This window comes from Lonchura striata, chromosome 14 (assembly GCF_046129695.1).
Source record: "Lonchura striata isolate bLonStr1 chromosome 14, bLonStr1.mat, whole genome shotgun sequence".
Classification (NCBI taxonomy): Eukaryota; Metazoa; Chordata; class Aves; order Passeriformes; family Estrildidae; genus Lonchura; species Lonchura striata.
The window spans coordinates 8,867,616-8,890,813 of NC_134616.1; the positions used below are offsets into that span (position 1 = coordinate 8,867,616).

At 41.6% G+C, this 23,198-nt stretch overlaps 1 protein-coding gene across 3 annotated transcripts in view; it reads right to left on the reverse strand.

The window, feature by feature from the left end:
• The window catches only part of KIAA1210 (KIAA1210 ortholog), a 37,296-nt gene extending 18,946 nt beyond the window's left edge, over positions 1 to 18,350 (reverse strand). For 2 of the 3 annotated variants that reach the window (XM_021548351.3, XM_077786517.1), the window contains exons 1-2: positions 18,210 to 18,350; positions 3,317 to 3,393 (exon numbers count right to left, since the gene is read on the reverse strand). In XM_021548351.3, the coding sequence (XP_021404026.2) occupies positions 3,317 to 3,393; positions 18,210 to 18,274 (142 nt within the window). In that variant the 5' untranslated portion in view covers positions 18,275 to 18,350. Of the gene's footprint in view, positions 1 to 3,316; positions 3,394 to 8,831; positions 9,036 to 18,209 lie in introns of those variants that run through there. The other variant, XM_077786518.1, reaches the window with a different exon arrangement.
• Between the last annotated feature and the right edge of the window lie 4,848 nt (positions 18,351 to 23,198).

Sequence of the window (23,198 nt, forward strand, 5' to 3'; positions counted from 1 at the left end):
CAAGGACGCTGCCACAGTGTCCCCAGGGCTGGTGACACGGCCTGGTGACACGGCTGCCCCTGTGCAGAGCCACCAAAGCCCTGCAGCTGCTGGCCAAGTGACCTGGGCTGCTCCTGAGACCAAAGTGTCTTTCAAGCCATGGAAAGTGAACTCTCCCTGCAGCCCCACAAGCACCAATGGGACGTGGCTATTATTAGGGAGGGTTTATCAGTGGAAGGCTTTTTATCTTCCACTGCTGCTTATCAGGCAATGAGTGAATGAAACACACAGCTTGTATTGCTGTGGCCCCCACAACAGAGCTAATCCCAAGGGTTTGGGATTTGTTAATATTCCCACAGGGCTCACTGAGCTTCATGCTGCACCTGTAGCAAGAACTGGCAAGAGAAGACAGGTCACACAGCAAGCACAGAGCCTCTCAATAAAACAAGCATGATGTGTTCTTCAGAGCCTTTAGAAACACATCCTGACCATTCCCGTCTTTCCTATCAGCAACTAGACAATGTGTGTGGTATTCTTCCAGGAAATTTGTCAAAGCTGATCTGGTTTATCTTAGATAGGCAAAACAAAAGTTTAATGAGTTTAATGAAAGCAGTTCCCCAAAATTATCAATTCTGCAATGTCTGCTGACACAGTCAATGACTCAAAGAATGAAATGCCAAACTTTGAGACAGGCATAGAGCTCTGCAACTCAAAAGCTATCTAAATGAGAAACAAGGACATGTACATTGGTCATGTACACTGGTGAACTGTCAGTTGCACAGAGAGAAAGAAAGCTGGATTCTAGTGCAGGCATTATTGATGAGCTTAATTAGATGCTGGTATTTCCAGAGAACCAGGAGAGTGTTAAAAAACCAAAACAAGACAAAAATCCACACCAAAAAATCCACCACACAACAAGTGATCCTAAGGATGTTTGGGAGAAGCAGACCTAAGTCTTGCCACAAAAACAAACATTGCCAAGGTACTACTCCAAATACTTGTCTAGATCAGAAGTGGGGCTAACTTTAGAATGGAGCTACAGAAAGGATTTCCAAACACTGCCAATGAGCAATCCCCAGCTGGCATGGGCCAACACTTGTACCATTGTGCAACACAGAGTATCTGATGCAGACACATCAGTCACTCCAGTGCCTCCTTTAGACTCTAATTTATTACTGATGTGTGGGGTACATCCCCTCCAGCAATAACTCCTCTTCAACCATGCTTTGCTCAGCTGCAAACATTCTGTTGCCTCAGATGAATGAGAAGACAGTAAGTTTCCCTGCAGTTCTAGAGTTCTTGCCATATTATTATGTAAAAAAGGATAAAATCACTACTAGGCACTCAGTGCTGGATGCAGATGAAAACTGTGGGACTGTTCTATGAGAGAGCACTTAGCAAAAAAACATGGTTCAGAAAGACAATGCTCTTGTTTGCTTCCTGCTGGGAACAGCTGTGCTCTGGTTTTGCATTTAAGCTAAAGGTGCCAACATCTCAGTGCACTGTGAAGCAGCCCAACATAACAATCAATTGGTACTTGATACTTGAACCAATAAAATACAAGAGGACCTTAATAGTTAAAATGGAAAAAAAAAAATCATTGCATAACAAAAATCCAAGCTCAAACAACTATGCATATTTCCCCTTCGTCCACTGGTGATTTTTGAAATCTTACAGTTGCCAATCTTCAGTTTTATGGCATTAAAAATAAAATACTAAATTTCTAGGTTACTGCCCTAAAAATGAAAATTCTTCCCAAAAATTAGTTGCTTATGCTATGTTTTAGCCAACTATAACAGAAAACAAGCATTTTCCTTTCTCTGTAAAGCTTGTAAATTCTGTACTTTTTACGGTATGTGTAGTGCCTATTTCATTGTGTCTGCTGTGCACAGAGACAATTAACTCAGAACTTTCTGCTCTTTGAATAGTTCTTCCCTATAACAAGATAGAAAAGAAAAGGTTGCTTCTTCCAGTGTAAAAACTGAAACTGCAAAAAGCATGGGGAACACCTGATTTGGGAGGTCAATGATCTCCCAAATTGATAATCCCAAATGATCAAATTAAAACCATTCATCTGGGGATCTTCTATGGTCTCTTACTTCCTAGGGTGCAGTCAGGAAGTATTTTCTATATTTTTTTACCCTCAAATCCAAGGACTAAATAGTTTCAACATTAAAAACACCTAGAAAAAAAACCCCAACCCATAGACAAGATTCTCAGAAAGTGTCATGATTTTAGCTTCATAAAAATACCAGATATTGGCAGACAGGCAATAAAATAATGGAATTCAGTGCCACCAAAATTGGATGCTGACAGTTTTTGGACAGCAACCTGGTTCCTGCCACAAAGGAGGAGCAGCATGCACTGGAAGCCTTGCACTACAGACAATAAAGCAAACCTCAAGAAATCAGTCTAACTGGCTGGATTTGAAGGGTGGGATTTTAGCCTCCTACAGCCTGTACATCATGAGCTAATTATGAAGAGGGAAAGGTGAGGCATTCATTACCTTTGGAAGTAAACAGAAAATTCTAAAATGGCTTTATCCAGGTCCAGCCAAGGGTCTCCTGAACTACTTGGCAACAGCACAGCAGCCTTTAACTATTTAAAATTTTGTTCATTTAAGGTCAGAAATATTCCTGGTGGATTTAGAGCCAACACTTCAGATCATGAGCCATATTCTACTTTTCCTATCACCCAGGCCAGAATCTGATCTCTTTCCTGAATCCTCTAGTGAACCTGAGTACAAAATTTTCATGCATGGGCACCACGCAAGCTTACCAGATTGCTGGGATAGCACTAGACTGAGTGACAAACTAGTAAATCTAAGAAACCAGAGAGTGCTGAGCATCTTTCAATACACTTTCTTCACCTCTGTCCATCTGCCAAGTGGAGTTCAACTAACAGTCTCTTTGCCATTTGCTTATCTCTTCTAACAATATTTTGATAGTGGCAAATATATTTCTAAAGGAAAAAGCAAGATGACCTTTAAAACACAAACATCTAAGATGACTGCAAAATATTAGCCAATGAAAAGAGAGAAAGACCAAATGGTGTGCCGGCCACTTCTCCAGAGATATTTCAATCAGCCCTTCAAGCTCTAAAATCCTGCTTTTAAAACCCAAGTCAGACTCAAAAGGAATATCCTCCAACAGGATATGTTGCTTCAGTATTGCACATTAAATCATCTTTTCCAGCTGACAAAGACACGCAGAATTTTCTTCATACTAAAAAAGAAGCCCCAAAAAAATAACACTGCAAAACAGGTTACTACAGACCTGACTAATTGAAGAAAACAAATCTTCCAAATCAGCTGTACCTTCAGAGAACAACTGCTTACCTGTGGACTCTTCGACTGTGTCTCCAGTTTCAGGTGACTGAGTGACCTCTGTGGGTCTCGTGGCCATTATATAGTCACTGAAACAGAGATGAAAGCATCAGTTAAATTTTAGTCCATCTCCCTAGCAGAATATGGTCCCACCCAGCATGAAGAAAGAACACAGCTGGATCCTTTCTAAAACTACATGCCCAAATGGCTATCAGAAACATGCCTTGCACACTTTTGTGCACTTTGGCCACAGAACTCTTCATTTTTCAGTGAATTTACTTCTCCAGCCACAACTAACAATCCAGTCTAATCATTGCCAGTACCTCTGTCTTGCTAGGAGACCAGAATCAAAGCTTGCTTTCAGGACAGATGTCATTACACTTGCTCAGCAAACACTGTAATGCTTCCCAGTCTTAGAATAATGAACCTTTGCTAGGGAGTGACAGCTCCACACTACTGTAAAAAACATAAGTGCTCAGCATTCATGCATTACAGTGTCCTCACAGCAGGCACCAGTCTAGTCTGTCATCATTATTAAAACCAGTTAAGCATCAGCACCGAAACATCATTCCGGGCTATGCTACATTTGTGGAAACCAATAGATCAAATTTATTTTGGATCCAGTGCAATCAGCTTTTAACCACAAGCTCTGAAACCTTATCGCCAGCAGGGCTATTGATCAACCAAATTAGATGATGGCATCATCTTCCTCCCCGATGAAAACAGAAGTTCAACCTAGTTTTAAGATCATTCAGTGTTAACTGGTTCCACTTTGTATTTTCCAAATGGGTGTCTGTCCAGACAAAGGAATGGAGGAGCAGACCACAAGAGTTACAGTACAAATGTCAAGCAACAATGGAAATGTGAGTTTAGCAGGGCAGCTCATAAATACTGTGTTCTGTTATTCAGGGTACCTCAGTGATACTTTTATATAAGTTGAGGTTCCCATATGCTGTCAGGATTCAAAGAGTAAGAATTTTACAACCAAATCCTGCTTTCTTTTCTGCACAGGTCACATCTAACAATTTTCCACATTTCAGTGGTGTAACAATACAGCTAAGTCAAGTATCTCAACAGCAAACAAGAATGTGGTTCTGTAGTAATTTGGTCGATCACTAAACTCTTCCATTTCTTCTGGGTCACCCCCGTACTCTAAAATCTGTCATGCCCAAAAGCACTGGGACCTTTCTATGAGCCCACATCCTCAGACAGCCTTAAAAGATAAAGTGCACAAACTCAGAGGCAGAGGTGTCTGTCAGAGACAAGAAAGGAGCAGCTCATGGAGGTAAAACAGGCAGGGCTCCTGTGAGAAAAGAGGCCATGGAGAGAAACATTCCCTGCACTGGCCACACAGACATGGAAACTGTAAAGCTGCTGAACTCTGGGGAGGAATTGGGGAGGTATAAAAGAAAAGTAAAGTGCAGTCAAACAGAACCCTTGGGAGCACTGGGCACAGGGGAGCATCAACACAATCTAGTTCCAAATAATCTCACTTCAGCTTGTTAAAAACCAATGAAAAAGTCATTGCAACAAGCAGGGCTGATTGCACCTTTCCTAACAGATACACTGAGGTTGTTCTTGAAATAATTGTCAGACAATATTGACAATAAAATATAAGATTTCTAAGTTTCCTTCAGTATGATCATAACCATTCAACTTTTATCCTTTTTTCCCCTTGTCTCATCAATTATCTATGAAAATGTTTGCATTTCCTGCATACTTTCTTTAAAGCAGTCATCAGTAGACTTTCTTTATATTAAAAAGAAATTTAGTTGCAATTTTTCCTCTCAGCTTTATACACCATTCACACTGTATTAGATTTTTCTGAGGTAAAGGGAAATGCATTTTAAACAAAACATTGAGAAAGCATTCAACAAATTTACAAGGACAAACTGACAAGTCCCCAGCCTTGAGTTTATTTTCAAAGAATGTGAGTGGACCTGGAGTATGGCTCATCTAGACCTCTAACTTCTGCTTTATCCACCTTCAATTAAATCAAAGCAAGAGAAAATTGATGCTTTCAGATTCATCTTTGTTTGCATTAGTTCAACATTTATTTAACTCACTCAATCATCTCAGCTGCTCTCTCAGAATCATTCCAGCCTTTGAAGATGTTTTGACTGCAGTGTTTATTATAACTGCAAGCATATACTTCCAACTGGTGTATCTTTTATACAAGTAGAGCTACAACTGCAAAGCAGTTCAGCTCTAAGGCATTTTCTTCATGGAGAAATCAGCTCCAGCATTAACTCAATTTTATAGTTGAGTTCTCTGGGGCACATGGGGCTCAAGTGTCAACTACAAGGGTGCCCCATTTAGGACCTAATGGTTTGGTGCCTTTGTATACCTCATCATCTTTTTCCAGTGAACTGAACATCACAAATTTTTGATTTAGTTGAAGTAGTTGAATTATACAAAAAAACTCCATATAACATATGATGTATATATTTTACCAGCAAAGTGGAGATACCATCATTAAAAACCTGATGGTATACCTGGAGCAAAGTTAGCAATCAGATGGCATTTAGACTTCAAATTCTGGTGGCAGTGAGTTGTACTTTACAGAGAACTGTTAGCAAATATTCCGAGCCACAAACCCTAGCCTGGAGGTCAGTGTAATGGAGAAAAAGAGGACAAAACCCCATCAATACAAATACACATGGATGCACAGGCATTAACTAATCGAACCTCCAGACACCCACCACTTCCAGGCCTCAATAACAGCAGACAGACACAGTGTCAGATGTATCAATACCATGTACATCCATTTCAATCAGCTGTACTAACACCCTGTGAGCTCTCCCAGAGCATTACACCATTAGAGACAAAGTTTTTAACAAATACTGCCTGTGTATTGATTTTCAGTGATAAAAATATCAGGTTAAATAAATGGCCCTTTAGAGGAGTATTTCTGATACTCTTGAGGTGCTACAGGACAGCTGGGAGAAGATGCCTGCAGGAGGATGCAGGAGACTTCTCCTCAGTGTGGGAGCAGGGGCAGACACGGCCAGCCAGGACAGGAGAGCTGCCAAGCCACAGCTACTGTTTGCTTCCCACTAGAAGTGGAACAGTGGGTGAATTTCCCCAGTCTACAGCTTTCTAATATGTTCTTAATCCTCTCTCATATTTGCAATCCCTGCATAGGCACAGACCTCCTGCTGCAGAGGTACAGGGCACACAAGATGTAGAATCTGCCACACCTCTCAAAAGCCAGACTCAGCCATGGCCAGTAAGTCCACTGCATCAATTCCTATGTAGGGCCATGGAAAAGACTGAAAGTTTACCAAAATCACAGCATTTGCCCTCCCTGCACAGCGTGATGGGCTGGATTACCACAAATGTGAATTAATTAATTACTTGCAAAGAGTGGTTTCCTATGTAGATGCAATCACAAAAATAATATTGGCATTTTTAGACTCTATTTACATTGCTAGGGTGTACTTTAAAACAATTAAACTCCTACAAAGTTGTAGGGTTTGCTTTACCTTCAAAACAGACAATGGAACTTAACAGACACCACTACCCTCACTTGGTTTGAGCTTTAGATCTAGGCTATCTCTGCTATCCCCTATAACATTTCCATTGATAACCCCACTGTGTTGCATTCACTTGGAGCTCTTCAACTCATTACAGAAACTAGTCAGTCTGAAAAGTAATAAGAAATCTCCAGGGACATGAGAAATGTCCTTGTCTCCCCTTTGCAAATTGAACCAACTGGACAAATATTTGGAGTACTCTATGGGAGGGCAATGATAGGGCAAAAGACATAAAGTTCCAGGATGGTGTTCTGACCGTTTGCTCTGCTGAGCTGAACACATGACTTAATATGTACATGGGGGGTAGAGGGGTGGGAGAATGCTAAATGAATAAAAGACAATTCCCTTTCACTGCTTGGTTTGTGTATTTAAGGACTCCTGGGAAGTTAACTTTGTACAGGACTCAAATTTCCTGCATTCAACAAAAGTCCAAGACAAATGCTCTCTGCTCAGCCTCAGAAAAGGGACACAGCCTCCAGTGGAGCAGAAGACTTGGAAACTGCACAGCAAGCAAGCTCCTAGCCCACCCTTAGTGCTTCTTCAGCTTCAGTCCATGGCTCTGCAGGAGCATTCCTGAAGGCCTTATGACAGAGAGATCAAAGGAGATGCTGAACCCTGAACAGCTTCTTTCTTATCAAATAAATGCTTGAGGAAATAAAGCCTCAAGAATGCGAGGCACTGCATTCAGTTAGCATCTCCATAGCCTATAGGAGACAGACAGTGGCAAGCAGCCAAGAGAAAGAGGTGAAATTTTTGCCTGGAGCTTTTAAAGACCAATTTCCACCACGCTACAAATATTATTTGAAATGAAGCTTGTGCTCCAGATTTCAGGACGCACACTTTCCACAGCAAGATGCATCAGCACAGGAAAATGGAGCCTGTGGACCTCATCTGGTCCTCCAGGTCACCACCCTGCAGCCAGCCTCCCCCAGAACACACTTCAAGCTACTGCAGGACCTCACAGAAAACCCCTCTATTCCTCCTGAAAACCAAGGTTCAAAAAAACACGAAATGCAGGTTTAATATTCAGATTACATTCTGCAGCAAAAGGTGAATGAGAGGTGAATTTTCTTCTCTCTTATTAAAGCACATTAGAGGACTTTGTTCTGACAAAATGTGGTTGATGGCTTTCCTCTCTGGGAAATGCCCAGCTTTTTACCAACCAGCTATCAATGAACTCATTAATCCAATAACAGCTAAGTGAAGTTTACCCTCTGCAACTTCACTGAAGGATTTCAGAGTCAATCTTAGCAATAGCAAAGCCAGCAAGATTTCTATTCAATTTTCACATCCCTTGAGCATATCAGAAACTCAGCAACCCTTTGCTGCCCATGAGTTGAGTGACCTGCACTTCCAGGCCCGTGGTCACAGAATATCTGAACAGTGTAAGATTCAACAAAACAGCTTTGTTGAAATGGGGTACAATCCAACATGAGAGGGGCAACCAGGATCTGACCTTGTACAGCTGATCCCTTTGTGCTCTTCTGCAATGTAGTGTTTCTAGGATGATATTCCCAAAGTTTTTTGCCAGCCCTTAGCTGGTATCTCCCATGTGGTCCCTTCCATGACTGTTCAATGTAGGTATAAGAGAATAGCACAAATAGCAGTTTACACCAGGATCCTTGCAACTCTCTCCACTGGTAATGGGGAGGGGAAGAATTTATAAAGTTAAAGAATATTGATCTTGTAATTTTCACTGACAGAAGAATAGTTCAAGAAAGTTTAAGGTCCTTTTCCAAGGATCACAAATAATAAATACAGCAGTAGTACCCACCAGGAAGTCTGGATAAGCATCTAGATAATATTTAATATCAATAAAATATTCTCTCAGAATCAAGCAGGGGGTCATAATTCCCCATACCAACAGGCAACATTCAGCTCCTAACCTTGAGAAGATATCCAGAGCAAACAACCCTCCACATGGAGAGATCTGCTCCCAGCTCTCACACTTTGCATTCAGACAATGCCCCCAACCCCCTCTGTCCCCACACCTTGGCTCCTCCGTGAAGACTCTCCAGAAGACAGGTCCCAAAGTGCTGAACTCTTGTTTGCTACAATCTGCTTTGAGAAGCCTCTGCCTGACAGCAATTCTGAAGGATTTCTGCTGTTCAACAGTGCCTGAAGCATTATGTCCTGCCCTCCTAGTGAGTGTGTGTGCAACACTAATGGAAAGCAGCTGGTGGGCTGAAGCAGACTTTAGGAAAAAAAAAAAAAAAAAAAAAGTAAGAGGAGGAAATGCCTTTCATACAGTCACACAGACTCATTCTGTAATTGTGTGAGAAGCCAAGAGGATAAGAAGGGGGAAGGGTAAATGGGAAAAATTCATAAGCACTCTGTACCAGTCCAGAAACTGAGTCAATGCCTCTGCCCCTGCACTGCTGCTGCACATCCCCAGCCTCCCTCCCTCCCTGCACTCCTCCATTTCTGATTTTGGGAACTGTGTCCCTGCACGGGGGCACTGACTGCAGCACAGACCTGCTGCCTGAAACCTGAGGCAGGCACCAGCAGCAGGGCAGCTTTGGCTTGTACCCAGCTCAGGAGGCCAAACTGGAGTCCCAGAGCTTTGCAACACTTGGCACCCACGCCAGACAGATTAACTTGGTTTGCTGCCACTTCAAGCTGTCCTCATGCACCTAATTACTCTGCTGTGCTTATTAGCATGATCTTAGGTAGCTGCTGTCTGTGCATCAGCTCAGACAATACAGCAAATATCTACCTGTCAGCCAAAAGCCAAGGAAAATGGATCTTGATAGCCCATCCCTAATAATAATTTATCACAGATTTTACAGTGCATTTGCAGGTCAGTACCAATCAGGAGAAATGTGACAGAAATTTGCCCAAATCAAGGCTGGCTCTAACCTAGTCATGATCTAAGCCACAGCAAGATTTTGGCCCCAGACTGTCTCCATTTTAAAGGAATGGCCATTAAATTACCCAGTTAAATCCCACAGTTTAGCATTAGCATAGGACTAAGCTTTTCCCATGTAGTAATTTTTTTTTTTCACACTAACACACTGGGGAAATTTCAGGAAATAGCTGGAATGAGGATCTTCTCCCACTCTTCCTAAAAAGAAGAAAAAGAATAGCAAAGTCTTCCAGCAACCACACTAAAGGAACCAGCAGCCAGCAGCAGGAGATGCTCTCAGATCCACTCGACAGTGATACGTGTGAAGAAGTTGCAGAGGAGGAGGAACATGCATTTAAAAATCATCAGGGATGTAACCAAAGGCTGCCTTTGCCAGCCAGGGAGCTACTCCCAGTGTGCATTACTGCCTTTGGAATTGGCTTCAAGGCAAAGCAACAGGAAATGTCAAGCCACTATCACTGAACAGCAGACATGCCTCATGTCAGCAGAGTCAAGATGTCAGAGAGTCAAGTATGGGAATAAAAGTCAAGCTCACTGTCTCTGCCTCTCCAAGTAAGTGTAATCTTCCATCCCAGATCTGGTAGTGGGCATATTTAGGTGCTGTGTTTTCTAGCCTGTGTATGTGCTTTTTACCCCCTCTCCAAATTCCTAATTAATTTTGTTTCACCTGGACCCCTCAAGCATGAAGTTAGAGGAGTGGGATCTGGCCTGTGGTGTGCAGAGCCCTGGGAGTCTATGGGCTGCTTTGTAGGGATCAGCAAAAGGTGGCAAAGGAAAGAGGTTTGCCATCAGCTGGCATCAACATGCTCCACAGGGGTGTGAAAGACTGAGAGGCTGAGAAAACTTCCAGGAAATTGCAAATATCTGCAAACTGTGAAGGTGACAAGTATTAGTTTACACAGCAAAATCTATGAGACAGAGCTTGTCTTTTAAACATATTCTAGCAGATGGAGACTGTTGGGCTGGGATTTGGGTCAATTCACTGGTTTTCCTGGCTCTATCATTGAATTGCAGGGCAAATGACTGGATTTATATCAAGAGCCAAGTTATTTATCACTCAGCCACGAGCTTCTTTACCTGTGGAATCACAATGGTCACACTGAACTCCTGGAAAGCTTAGTGAGCCCTATGGGAGAGGTTAGTATCACCTCTGCTGCAGGAGACAGCACGCTGGAGCTGTATGGACTGACACAAGTGCTAGAACCACACCGAAGGTAAATTTAAAAACCCATAAAATTTCACAGCAGTAATCTGCATATTTGCCTTGCCCTCATATTTGAGTCACAGTGATTTCCAGTATGTTATTCTCAGAAACTAGGAAGAATCATTACGTCCTGGATTTTTGGATTTTCCCTGAAAGAAAAGAGTCTGGAGGCATTTTTACCAAACTAAGCTGACTATTGCAGGGAAAATGAGGCAGAAACAATAGAGAACTGAACTGAATAGAGAAACATGGAACTTTAGGCTACATCTAAAGCTTTCTTTTTAAGGTTTTTCCAAAACAGTCACTTATCCCTCAACTTTTGGTTAAAGAGAAGCTTAAAGATGGGAGGGGAAAATCTTCAGATACAATGAAACTTCACAGGACAAGAGATGATAAAGACATTTAATGACCAAGAATTCAAAGTGCACTTAAAAACTGGGAGGCCAACAGAAAATTCTGGGACAAACTGCTACAAATTTTCACTCTAAAGATCAAAACACCATGAAACCAGCCAGCCATCTTTTGGCTATAAAGAAGCAAATAAAACACAGGCTTTGTGGTCTCAGAAGCTGCCTTTGGCAGGAAGCTCAGGAAATCTCTCTTCATGTGAAGTCCCCAAACCTATTTGTGAGTATCTGCTGCCTGTACACACAACAAATAAAAACAAGGCCAGTTCCTTTCCAGTTCAAACACAGAGTGTCTGCCTGGCTAAGCCTGAATTGCCACTGCCCCTGGGCATTTCTGAATTCAGAGCCCATTTCTGACTCCTGAGCAAGGGAGGCAGAGGCAGCCCTGTGCCTGCAGAGGAATTCTTCTGCAGCTCTGTGAGAAGTTTGATGGGTTCCCTCCCTTCTATTCTAAATAAAGCCTCCTGCTGGCCCTGCTCTGCTCTCTCTAGAGCCTTGAGTCAGCAGCTCCTGAAGTACCATTGGTCGTGAAGCACATGGAGAACTCTTGGAGCCAGGGGAGATCATCCATGTGCTCAGAGCAGTTCCTGAGCCAGTTCTGTCCCAGGGGCAGCTCCTGACCTTTCACTTCAGGATAGCAACTACTAAAAAGGGATCCTACTTCTCTGGGATTCCAGACACAAATACCTCTCTAAAACAGGATCATCTAAAATAAGATTATCTGAGCTAATGCTGTTTTGCACCAATGGAGTATCAAGCTGAATTCAACTGAATTCAGCAGAAACTGACACCAAAGACAACAAGAACTGCAAGATGGGATAGTGACATGCAGGAATGTAGGGGAGAGAATCAGATGGGGACAGATATTCTGTAATATCTTCACAAGCCAAGGCTTCAAGAAAGGAAGCAATGAGACAATTTGCATCTTTTTAATTTAAGCTTTTGAAATATTCTTTTTACTAAACTGAAGTGATGGAAAGCAGTTTAACTGCTAGAGTGAACCAGCAAACAATTCCTCCACACCTCTGTCAGGTCTGTATTTTCCCATGTACACAGATAGCTTGATGGTTACCACAATGTCTCCATCCTAATTCTGAGCTAGACCACTCAAATTCATCTCATTTGCATCAGAACTACTGTGTGGATTACAAGTGCCCTGCTAGATGAGTGATACCTGGAAGCCCCAGCAGATGTGCACAGTTACATATTTCCCAGAATGCATAAGCATAAATTAATTCATCATGAACACAAGTCAAATATTTAATTCATTAATTAACACCAGATCCTTGAATCTCAGAGGCCAAAAGGAACAACCACCACAAACTTTTGAAGCTGGAATGCTGCCTTGGCTCTGGATGAATGGTTAAAAAGTAAGATCAAGCAGCTTTGTCTGCACAGCCAAGTTTCCCTGCTCTGACTCCGAGTGCTACAATTCCCTCTAAGAGCACCCTGCTCTGGGCTGAGTAGAGTTAATTTTCATCCTAGCAGCTGGTCTAGAGCTGTGGTTTGCTTTTATGCCTGAAACAGTGCTGATAACTCTGAGATGCTTCCCTTATCACTAAGCAGGTCTTACCCAGAGCCTTTCCTGACCTCATCCTCAGCACAGAAACCTGGGGAGAAGGAGAAAAGGTGGGCATTTGGAGGGATGGTTTTTGTCTTCTTGTCACCATTACATGTGACAGAGCCCTGCTGTTCTGGGGATGCTAAACACCTGCCTGCCCTGGGGAAGTGGGGAATAAATTCCTTGTTTTGCTTTGCTTGTGTGCATGACATTTGCTTTATCTCTTTAATTGTCTTGATCTCAACCCACCAGTTTTCTCACATTTACCTTGGGATTCTCTCTCCAATCCCAGAATGAGTGGCTGTTGTAGGGCTGAATTGCTGGGGTTAGAAGATACCAACATGCTATAGCATATGACACAGCAGAATGTCTTGGCACCCTTCTACCAAGTGTCTTGGTACACTTCTCCAAATGCAGCAGCACACACAGGTAAAACAATACAGCTAAAGAAATTAATAATGATGTTTGTGACCTTTTTCACACACATAGTGCTGGAAACCTTGGGCTGTTGGCACAACCTTGACTTGGCACAGTGATGAGCAGTGGCAGCTCAGCTTCTGCAAGCAAAATCAGACAGGATATCAACTGACTGGGGTTTTTTTTCTTTGTTTATACAGTGACTCCCACAATGGAGCGGGAGGTCACCTGCAAACTTGAAAAAAATAATTATTCATAAAATAACAAGATAAACAAAATAAAATAAGAGAGTTTGCAGTTAGTATTTGCTGTATTCAAAATAATATGTAAAACTACTTAATCCATAATAGTTTTACAAACCTTGAGACTATAACAGATGTAATGCAGAGCTATAAGCTTGAATTATGTTAGTGTAGAACACCTTGTGCTCAACAGTTTTCTTACAGCAGGAGGAATATGGGGGGTGGAAGGGAATCAACCTTGGAATTACCTTGGGGTTTTTCCTGTTTCCCCATGGACAGACTTATCTCAAATTTTCTCAAATCTGGCTAGTTATCAGCACCAGCTGCCCTACACCAGCTCAGGTAGGTTATCTACTGAAGTACAATTTGAACCCACCTCATTTTTGTTCCATATATCATCAGATTCCAGCTTTTACATCCAATTATAGGCCTTCACATCACAGCAGATGTGAAAGTCTAAAACTTTGTAGACCTCTGCACAAGAAGGAAATTACAAATTAATCTCTCCAGTTGGCTCTAGGCATACAAAGCTAGACACTTGAAGCAGCAGAAATTTCTGTCTAAGAAGAGAACACAAGGGAAAATTATGACAAGATGTTTTCATGGCTCAGTCTGGCAAAAATTATATAGACAAAAAATCTGATGGTCAAATGATGCAGAAGAGTGAGAATCACATTCAGCAGATTGTCCCAACCCAAGCTTCTGCTCCATTGCAAGTGATGTAGGACAAGCAGCACTAGAGGTCAGTTTGACAGTGTATCTGCCAAATACTGAGAACCTTGGTGATAGCAAAAGGGCTGTTCCAGTGAAACCAAATAAACAGGCCTGCTTGGAATTCCTCTGCCTACAGCCAGCAAACACACTGTACCACTGTGGCTGCAAAAACAAACACCGTCCAGAGAGAAGCATGAACAGAATGAGGAGCTGGGAGTGACTCACTGGCATATTAAGCCAGAATTGAACTTCTTGCACAAATATGAGTCAAACAGAATGAATCACAAAGAGAAATAGTAGATTTTTTCATTAATAATATAGTACCATTGTACTAACAGTGCCCAACTGCCTGCAGTGCCATGGCTCTGACACCTCCTAGCTGCTTTTGTTCACCCTCTCTGCTATTTTTGAATAAGAGAACAGGACTTAAGTCTCTGTACATTTAATACCAGGCAGAGCACTGAATGGCTCCTGTGGGTTGAAGACAAAATGCTCACAAATATCCAAACACTGTACAATTGTCTAATAGAAGAATATGCTCCTAGGTTGTGTACTGAAAGATTCCTCCAAAAGACTCACAACCCCTGAGGAGACTCAGCTCACGCTCTCTGATTTGGCCTTAGTGGGGAGATCTCTTAAGATCTCTTCTCTCAAGGAGCATAAAAGCTGCTTCTTGAAACTCATTAAAGGTTTGTCCATGCACAAGTGAACTTGCTTTGCTGGGCAGAAACCACCTATCATACTCAGCAGCTGGTGGAGCTTTAAACCACTTCCAATCCACTTGTCACTGTCCAAGCTAAAACAGCAGCTGCTTGCTGTGGATGGGGAGCCAAAGGCTTGAAGGACTGCACAAACAAAAGCTGTAAAAAGTGTAACTAGCCACAAGGACAAAGGGATTTTTGGATTTCCACCGTCCCCCACGAGCCTCTTCCACAAGAAGGCTGAGGTGAAGGTGCAGGGGCAGTGAACACACAGCCTATCCATCAGGTGGACAGCTCTGTAGCATCTTGGGAATAAACCCAGCAATCGCCACAATCTACTCCTGACACTTCTCTGAACAGGCAACAACACAAAATACAGCAACAGCACCTACTCCAGAAAACATATTTTACTCAATTTCATGGTCATAACATCATTTTAGATTGGCAATTGCTTTCATCTCAAACTATCTAGAAATATATTGAAAATTCTACTGATGCATTCCTTGATCAACTTGCTTTGCCCAAATGCTGAACTTCTCTGCAGGATAAAAGTGCACATCAGCATTTTTTTACAATTATGGAATATAAAAGAACACAATACCCCACTGGAAGTGCAAAGCTTGGCAAAGCAGAAGACATTCAATCCATAATTCTGGGATTGTTTGTGAAAGGCACCATGAAATCCTGAGTGACCACATTAAACACAGTTAAATACATTTTCTTATAGCCTACTATAGAAACCAGTCTGAGCTGGCACATAAAGCCTTCAGCCAAATATTTTATATAGCTTCTAACACACTATATTTGTCTTTGGAAATTGGCAGTTTGCATTGACCATCAGTGAACCTTACTATTCAAGCAACCACATTTTCAGCTCATAACAACATACTTAGATAGTCCCAAAAACTGAGTAGCATATGAAAAGATTCCTCCACAGGCTTTAGGAAACTATCATACCTTTTTAGGTATAATATTTTTTTCCTGGCACCATGCTTGGAGCAAGAAAGAAACAGAACTCTGCAACAAAGGTGATGATAAACTTAACAGCAGAACTCAAGATTACTCAGGTTGCTTTTACTGGTTAAAGAGAAATATGAAAACAATCTAGAAGTTTTATTTCAGTGAAATAGCAGACAAGATTGTGATGAAGAATTACCTGGATTAGGCTTTAGGTTATTTTTTCCATTTCATAAGAGGTCATTAACAAAGCACAGGGACAAGACTGTATAAAATCAGATTTAGCCACACATTATTACAGTCTATCAAGGCAGAGCCTTTGCTTCCTCCTGTAAAATGTGGGAGAGTGGGATAAATGTGACAGCAGCACAGCAGAGCACTCCCTAAAGCAGCTTTTAAAACTCTCCAGGTCCTTTAGCTGGACTCAGCAGCTCAAAGCCCTGGAGGGAACCCTTCCCCAAAGTCCATGGCAATTATAGGTTTCTTGGCAGGTACTGAGCTCTAAGTCGCTCAAATTCCTACTGGTATCCAAACCAATTGCTTAAAGGATAAAAGTAATTTCATTCCAAAAGAGCTTTCATTCAGAAAGCAAATTATCTCCTACAGGTGAAATGACAACATGAAAATTTCGGGAAGTTGTTTCAATGTTCTCCAGAAAGACAAATACTTCATGTTTAACTCCTAATAAATTTCATTTAAAATTAATCTCAGGCTAAAAACATCACTATTTCTGCAACTGGTGTCTTGAACACATTTTAATTGCCAATAACCACAGCCAAATCAGCATATAAAATATGTGAAGACTGCAAAGGGTTTGTAGTTGTATTGATTCACCTGGGAACACTTCACAGGGCTGAAATAACAGACTGAGGAATACAACATATTCCTCAGGATACATATATATCAAGTGTAGAGACCTAATTGAGGAATATCAATAAAGAATAATCTATTGAATAAAAAAAAACCTGTTCCTCATAAGTCAGGTGGAGACTGACCAGGAAAGAAGAGATGGTTTACCACATGTAAAATGCCTCATCTGTCCAAACTTTATAGCCTCTCTCTGAATTTCAAATTTGTTTTAAGTGCATTAGATTCTGAAGGATTTGGAGTGGCGGGGGGAGAATCAAACAACGGAAATTTAATACTTTTTATCAATTCAAGTGCCAATCCACCTACCTTCATCTGGACTCACTCATAGCCCTTTTTACTAGTTCTGATGGCACACTCTCCCTTTCTCTAAAGCAAACTTCTCTGCCAAATATTTATTCCCTGTTACAAATTTCAGAGGAGGAAAGGAGTCAATGTGGGATGGAAATGCTAACAGAAATCCAGTAGGAGTTGTGTGCCTTTGAAAATGCACATTTCCACCAGAGTAATGTGAGACAAACTGTTGGTGGGAGGGATACAAGCTTTGGGAGAAGGAAAAGGAGTCAATTGCCAGCTCCACTTTTGAGCTGCTTTCCTCCCTCTGCTATCCAGGATTTACCCACACATTTAACTATCAGTATTCACATCTTAAGCCCCAAGACACAATTTCACTTGCCTTCCACTGTGCACATTCCCTGTCTGGAATCTCTCACCAGGTGCAAGAATAGAGCCCTCTGCAGTCTGCTGGTGCAAAACACCATCAAACCACTCCTCAGGTTTGGCAGCAGGAAATTTTGTTCCATCCCTCAGCAGGGAGAATGTCAAAAGAAAAACAGAATGCATCTTCATGGTGGCTTAAAGCATGCATCTCTCATTCTCTTTTCCCTTGATAGTATTCTCCAAAAGAACATGCCAGCAAAGCAATAAAAAAAAAAAAATTTAAATACAACCAAATCTCTCAACAGGGAGTAATTACAAAAAAACCTCAGATTGCTTATAGAAAAACTGAGCTCATCAAGTTCTTAACCAGTATTTACTGCCAGACTTCTAGCTGAATATTTTTTAAAAGCCAGTGTGAATTTCTGTATTTCTCCTTTTTATGTGTTAATATAGAAACAATACAGCTGATCACTAGGAAAGAGGGCATTTTCCCTCTTGCTATAATCAAACAGGAAAAGGTTCTTAATGCCTTTTTCAATGTTTCATGTTTATACCTCTGAAAGAGAAAAAAATTGACCAATTTTCACCAAATGAATACTTTAGCCAGGACGTATTTTTTTGCACTTTTGTGCTCAGGCTGGCACTTCAGACCCAAGGCAAACCCACTTTGTTCAACGCTGCAGCTGCAATACAACAAAGAGAGAATTTCAAAGTACCCACTAGACTCAGCTCCCTTTGGAAAGGTGGAGGGGAGGGCTCAGCATGGCACTTACTTTTCACTTTTCAGGCACCCGTAGAACCCAGCCATGGTGTTTCCAGGGAGGCTGTGTGCATTCATTCACCCCTGGGTGGGGATGCCAGCACAGGACTCTGCCCGCACACGCGAGAGCCCCGGCAGCTCCAGCCCAGATAAAGTTCCTGATCCCAGGCACTCAGACTCTGCTGAACTGGCTCCAAGGAGGGCTGTGCCTGCTCCATAAATGGATATGAATTGTTAACTCCCCCTTTTCCTGTCCCTTTCCAGCTATTGGTACGCACAGCATCCGAAGTGTAAAATGCCATATGGCGTTTGATTCCGTCTCCCTGTGGGACTAATAAGAGGCTTGCTTATAATTAGGATGTGGAGAAGCCCTGAGGAGATTAATTGTTATTGTTATTTTTTTAGACAGAGGAAAGCTACAGAAAATACTTGCAACAGCTTTGAAATAATGACTAAAAGCTGCAGTTATTCTCTGGCTCAAAAGGGGAGCACAGGATCTTTTCAAAACAGGCATTATCCCAATTCACTGTAAATCACAATCTATTCTAACGTTATTCTGCACATTAACAGGAAAAAAACCCAAACATATTGCATCCCTGCAGTATTGCAAGGTCAGGCAAAAAGCTCTAGAGTTTAAATTAGCCAGCACACCCATATGGCAGAATTACAGCCTGGTGATGACCTCTGACAATATCCTAACAATTGCTACTCACTATCACAACAAAGGAGGCACTCACTGGGTGTGGAAACAGGTAAATGCTGGGGAACATAAACCTCAAGGTGCCTCTTTCACAGGGGTGACCCAAGTCCTGGGGACAATATTGCTGTACTAAACATTTCTGGCATTACATTGCATTAAAATCACATGGAAGTGAATTTGCATCATGGCTATCAATGACCTTTGTTGAGGTAAAACCAAAGAGGCAACACATTGCTGGTGCTGCCTGCACACAGGAAGGGAGCAGCAGCCACTGCCACAGCCTGAGCCTGCTCCTGCACTCACATGGCTTGCTAAGAATATCAGCTCCAAATTAAAAAGTGCATGGATATTTAAAATTAGGAGGTTCATAACTCTCATAATAGAAAAGTAAAGATTTACAGTCATTCTTAGAAGATCAGAAGAAAACCACATTTATTTGTATTTCTCAGCTGATATATAGTGTTTGAATACTTGGGTCTGGCAAGCCATTAGGAGGAAGTATTATTAAGTATTTTTATATGAGTTTCTTAAAGACATTCAGTGGAGAAGTCCTTTTTGAATACTTGGAAAAAGTACTTTATTTTAATACCTTTCTCATGAGAGACACATATGGTTTGAGAAATAGACTTCTTGTGAAGGAGTCCCATAAGTGGCTGAGCTGCAGCAGTTTTCTAACAGTGCAGAAGTTTGACATCTGTGAATGGACAGCTCCATTTCTCAATTTTCTATAAAGGTCCCTACACAAAGGAAAGCTGTCACACAAGTATCAGATGACAATTGCAAAGGCCATCACAAACAGGAAACAAATCATACTCTAGTCCAGTTTCTCACTTAGCTGGAAAGCAAAAGCCTCTACAAGCAGCCAACTTCAATGCCATCCACAGAGTACATTTGCATTTGCAGATCAAAGCTGACCTCAAGAAGATATAACACATTTTCTGTCTCTTGGGGAAAGGCAAAGCAGTAAAAATACAGTAGCATTAGTGGAAGTTCAACCTGAACAAGTTTCACTGTTGGGAATTACTGCACTTGTCACGATGACTTCAGGCTGAACTCTTAATCCCAGCAGAAAAAAGATCACTAGAGAGCATTAATCTCCATCCATCAGACAAAGCCCATAGGGGAAAAAAAAAATAACAAAATCAAGGCTTCAGTTATTGGGCAACCACCACCAGGAAGGAATTCCTGGAGATTACTGGAGAAACATTCTGACTGGCTTAATGCACAAAACCTTGGATGTAGGACTGCATCTGAAATCTGCCTGGCATCTTGTTCAGAAAAATGCTGCCAACAGAAACATTTATATTAGAGTAAGAAATGAAGAAGACCTCATGAGAATTTCACATTTATTTTTAAAATCAAGAAAGATCAAATGGCCTTCCAGTGGGAAGGCACAGTCCCTAAAGCTAGTGGAAGGGTGTAATCCTGATGACTTTGGAATAATTTCATCACTTTAACTGGCATAGAACACAGCCTGGAAGCTTTAAAAAAAAATCAGCATTTTTGCTAACAAGAAGCAGATTTCCTGTCTCCAAACCCCCTCAGATGGCTTGCCTTCAGAATATGCTTCCTTTCAATATTGTTTCTTTCCTTCATATATTTTTGTCTTGAAGTTACTTACCTGAACATGCAAAACTTCATCTGTTGGCTTCCATTTAGTCATAGTCCTGTTCTCAGCAACCAGCAGCTAGCAACACACATTGCACCATCCCAAAACCCCCTTACTTTCCAAGAAGCACAGGCTAGTAAACAGTCATTAAAAATAATTATCCCACCTCAGGATTTAATACTTTTTGATTCTCTATCTTCATATCTCCCTCGAAGGTACATCATGCTAGATTTATTATTAACTCCTCTGCCTCTTTATCACCAGCACAGCTTCAAATGGCTACACACTGAGCATTTTGGGTACAGCCCTGAAATCTTAGATGTTGATAAACATCAGAGCTCTATGTCCACAGGCAAATCAGTGCAAGCAAGCAGGTATGAGCTGTACCTGCTCTGACAGCCAGACATCACTGCACTGACATCTGCTCCTCACTCATCAAGTGCTGAAGTGAATGGGCTGCTCAGTTAATTAATTTATACTGTTTTCAGCTGGGAGGTAAACACCAAATAACCATGGACTTCAGCAGAGTAAAGATGGTTCTTCAAAGATAGAGAAGACAGCAAGTTTAAACACCTGAAATTTCAGATCTGGAAATCAGATCTGGATTGCTTCTAAAGTTTGTGGCTTGGCTTGATTGAAATAGCCTAGTTTAGGCCTACTTTCATTTGAAAATCATGGTTTTCTTCAAACTCAGTCATGGCTTTCCCTTAACAGCCCAACATTGCAGCAGCCCCCTGCACCTCCAAATCACTGCACACCCAAATCACTGCACACCCACATCACTGCACACACAAATCACTGCACACCCACATCACTGAACACCCAAATTACTGCACATCCACATCACTGCACACCCACATCACTGCACACCCAAATCACTGCACACCCAAATCACTGCACACCCAAATCACTGCACATCCAAATCTGCAGGGAGAACAAGCAGTCCCAGGGCAGCCTGTCCTCCCACAGTGGTACCAGCAGCAAGCTCCCAGCACCTGGTAAACTTCCCAACAAGTTTCTTAATTTCTCCAAAGGGAACAAGGGAGGCAAGACTGAGCAAGGTCCACCCAGCCAACCATTAAGAAATCCTTGCACCAAAATACAGCTCCTAAAATCATCAAGCTATTTATTTCACATGCACTTGAGTCATTGCAAAAAGGGCCTCTTCAACTTAAGTAACCAACAGCAACTACTAATCCAATGGAGAAAACTCAAATACACTTATATTACAAATACCCAGGGTACATGCCAACAGCCTGAGAGCTGAGGTGTTAGAGCTACACACACAGCCAGCAATCCTGAGTAGGTTTCGTGTCCAACAGAGCTACTGAGTTTCTTGCAGCCTCTTGCCACTGGATCTCTAAGGGCAAACCCCTCCCCAGCTCCCTGACTGCAAACACCTCACATTTTGCAAAGTGCTCATCCAAAGCCTGCATGGCAGCAGGACACACAGCAGCAGGAAGGGACCAGATGACACACAGTTAGGAAATCATGCGTTTCACAAAATGTGTTTAAGCAGGAGTGTTTGGTTTACATTTTTAAAAATTTATTTTCAGAAAGGGACAAAAGTTTCATTTGAGCATTTCACTAAACAAATTTAGAGGTAGGAGTAAAAATCCTACACCAAAGTGATAGATTGTAGCATTTCAGATTTCCAGTATATTTTGATGTCTCTGAACTGACTTCTTAGCAAGGTAAATGTCACATTGTGATCGGATGAGCCATCATATACAAATCTTTGAGCCACTTGGGGTTTAAGGCATGAAGATTCTGTGTGCTCCTTACAAGCATGTCACATTGGTACCCCTAGCAATACTTTGCAGCAATGTGACAACATAAATGTGGCTCTCAAGAAACCCTCTGCTGAAGAAGAAAGGGATTCAGCTTTCCTTCAAGTGAAATTTCCAGGCTGGCAAATTGGCCAGGCTTAGAAATTTTGTGCGAAAACTCTCCATTTCTAAAGAAACAACTAATCACATATCACTGTTAAAAGCTGCACTACCAGAGCTTTAAACAACACAGTGGTCTGCAGACAACAAAGAAGTGGAGATAAGAGGATTTCTGCCTTGCAGAGTTTGTACATCCATCTGTGATTAATATAATGAGGAAAATAAGGGTCAAAGCCTATCTCTGAAACTGAAAGTAGAGAGTGTAGTCAGACGCATTCAAATATGCACTATTTCATATTTTTATTAATGTGTATATTTACATATGTACAAATAAATACTTCATGCCAGAAAAATTTGCCATTATATTTGCTCTGGAGTCTAATTACTCTATGCTGCTTTAATGATGTGTGTTTTCACACTTTGTGAACAATGTATGGGATTTGGGGGATTTTTGTTGTCATTCCCTGTTAGAGGGACTTCTTGCAGTCTCCTTCAATAATAAGAATAATTTAATCTCTTTGATTCCAGTGTTTGGTAATTTTAAGTCTTCATTGTTTCTTGCAGTTTATCACAAACACACTGTCTTCTCCTCTGAGGAAGTGAAGAAAAACTTTGGTATGTGATATCCAGTGCCTCACTGAATTCTAAAATATGGCCAGAAAAATACTGGCACTCCAAATCTATCCTTTATGCCCCCCCAGCCAAATGTGAACTCTTCCTGGATTAACTGGAGATGAAGGTCAGGCCATGTGTCATTCAAAAGGTAATTTCCTCTAGATCTGCAACAGGATCACAGATGCAACC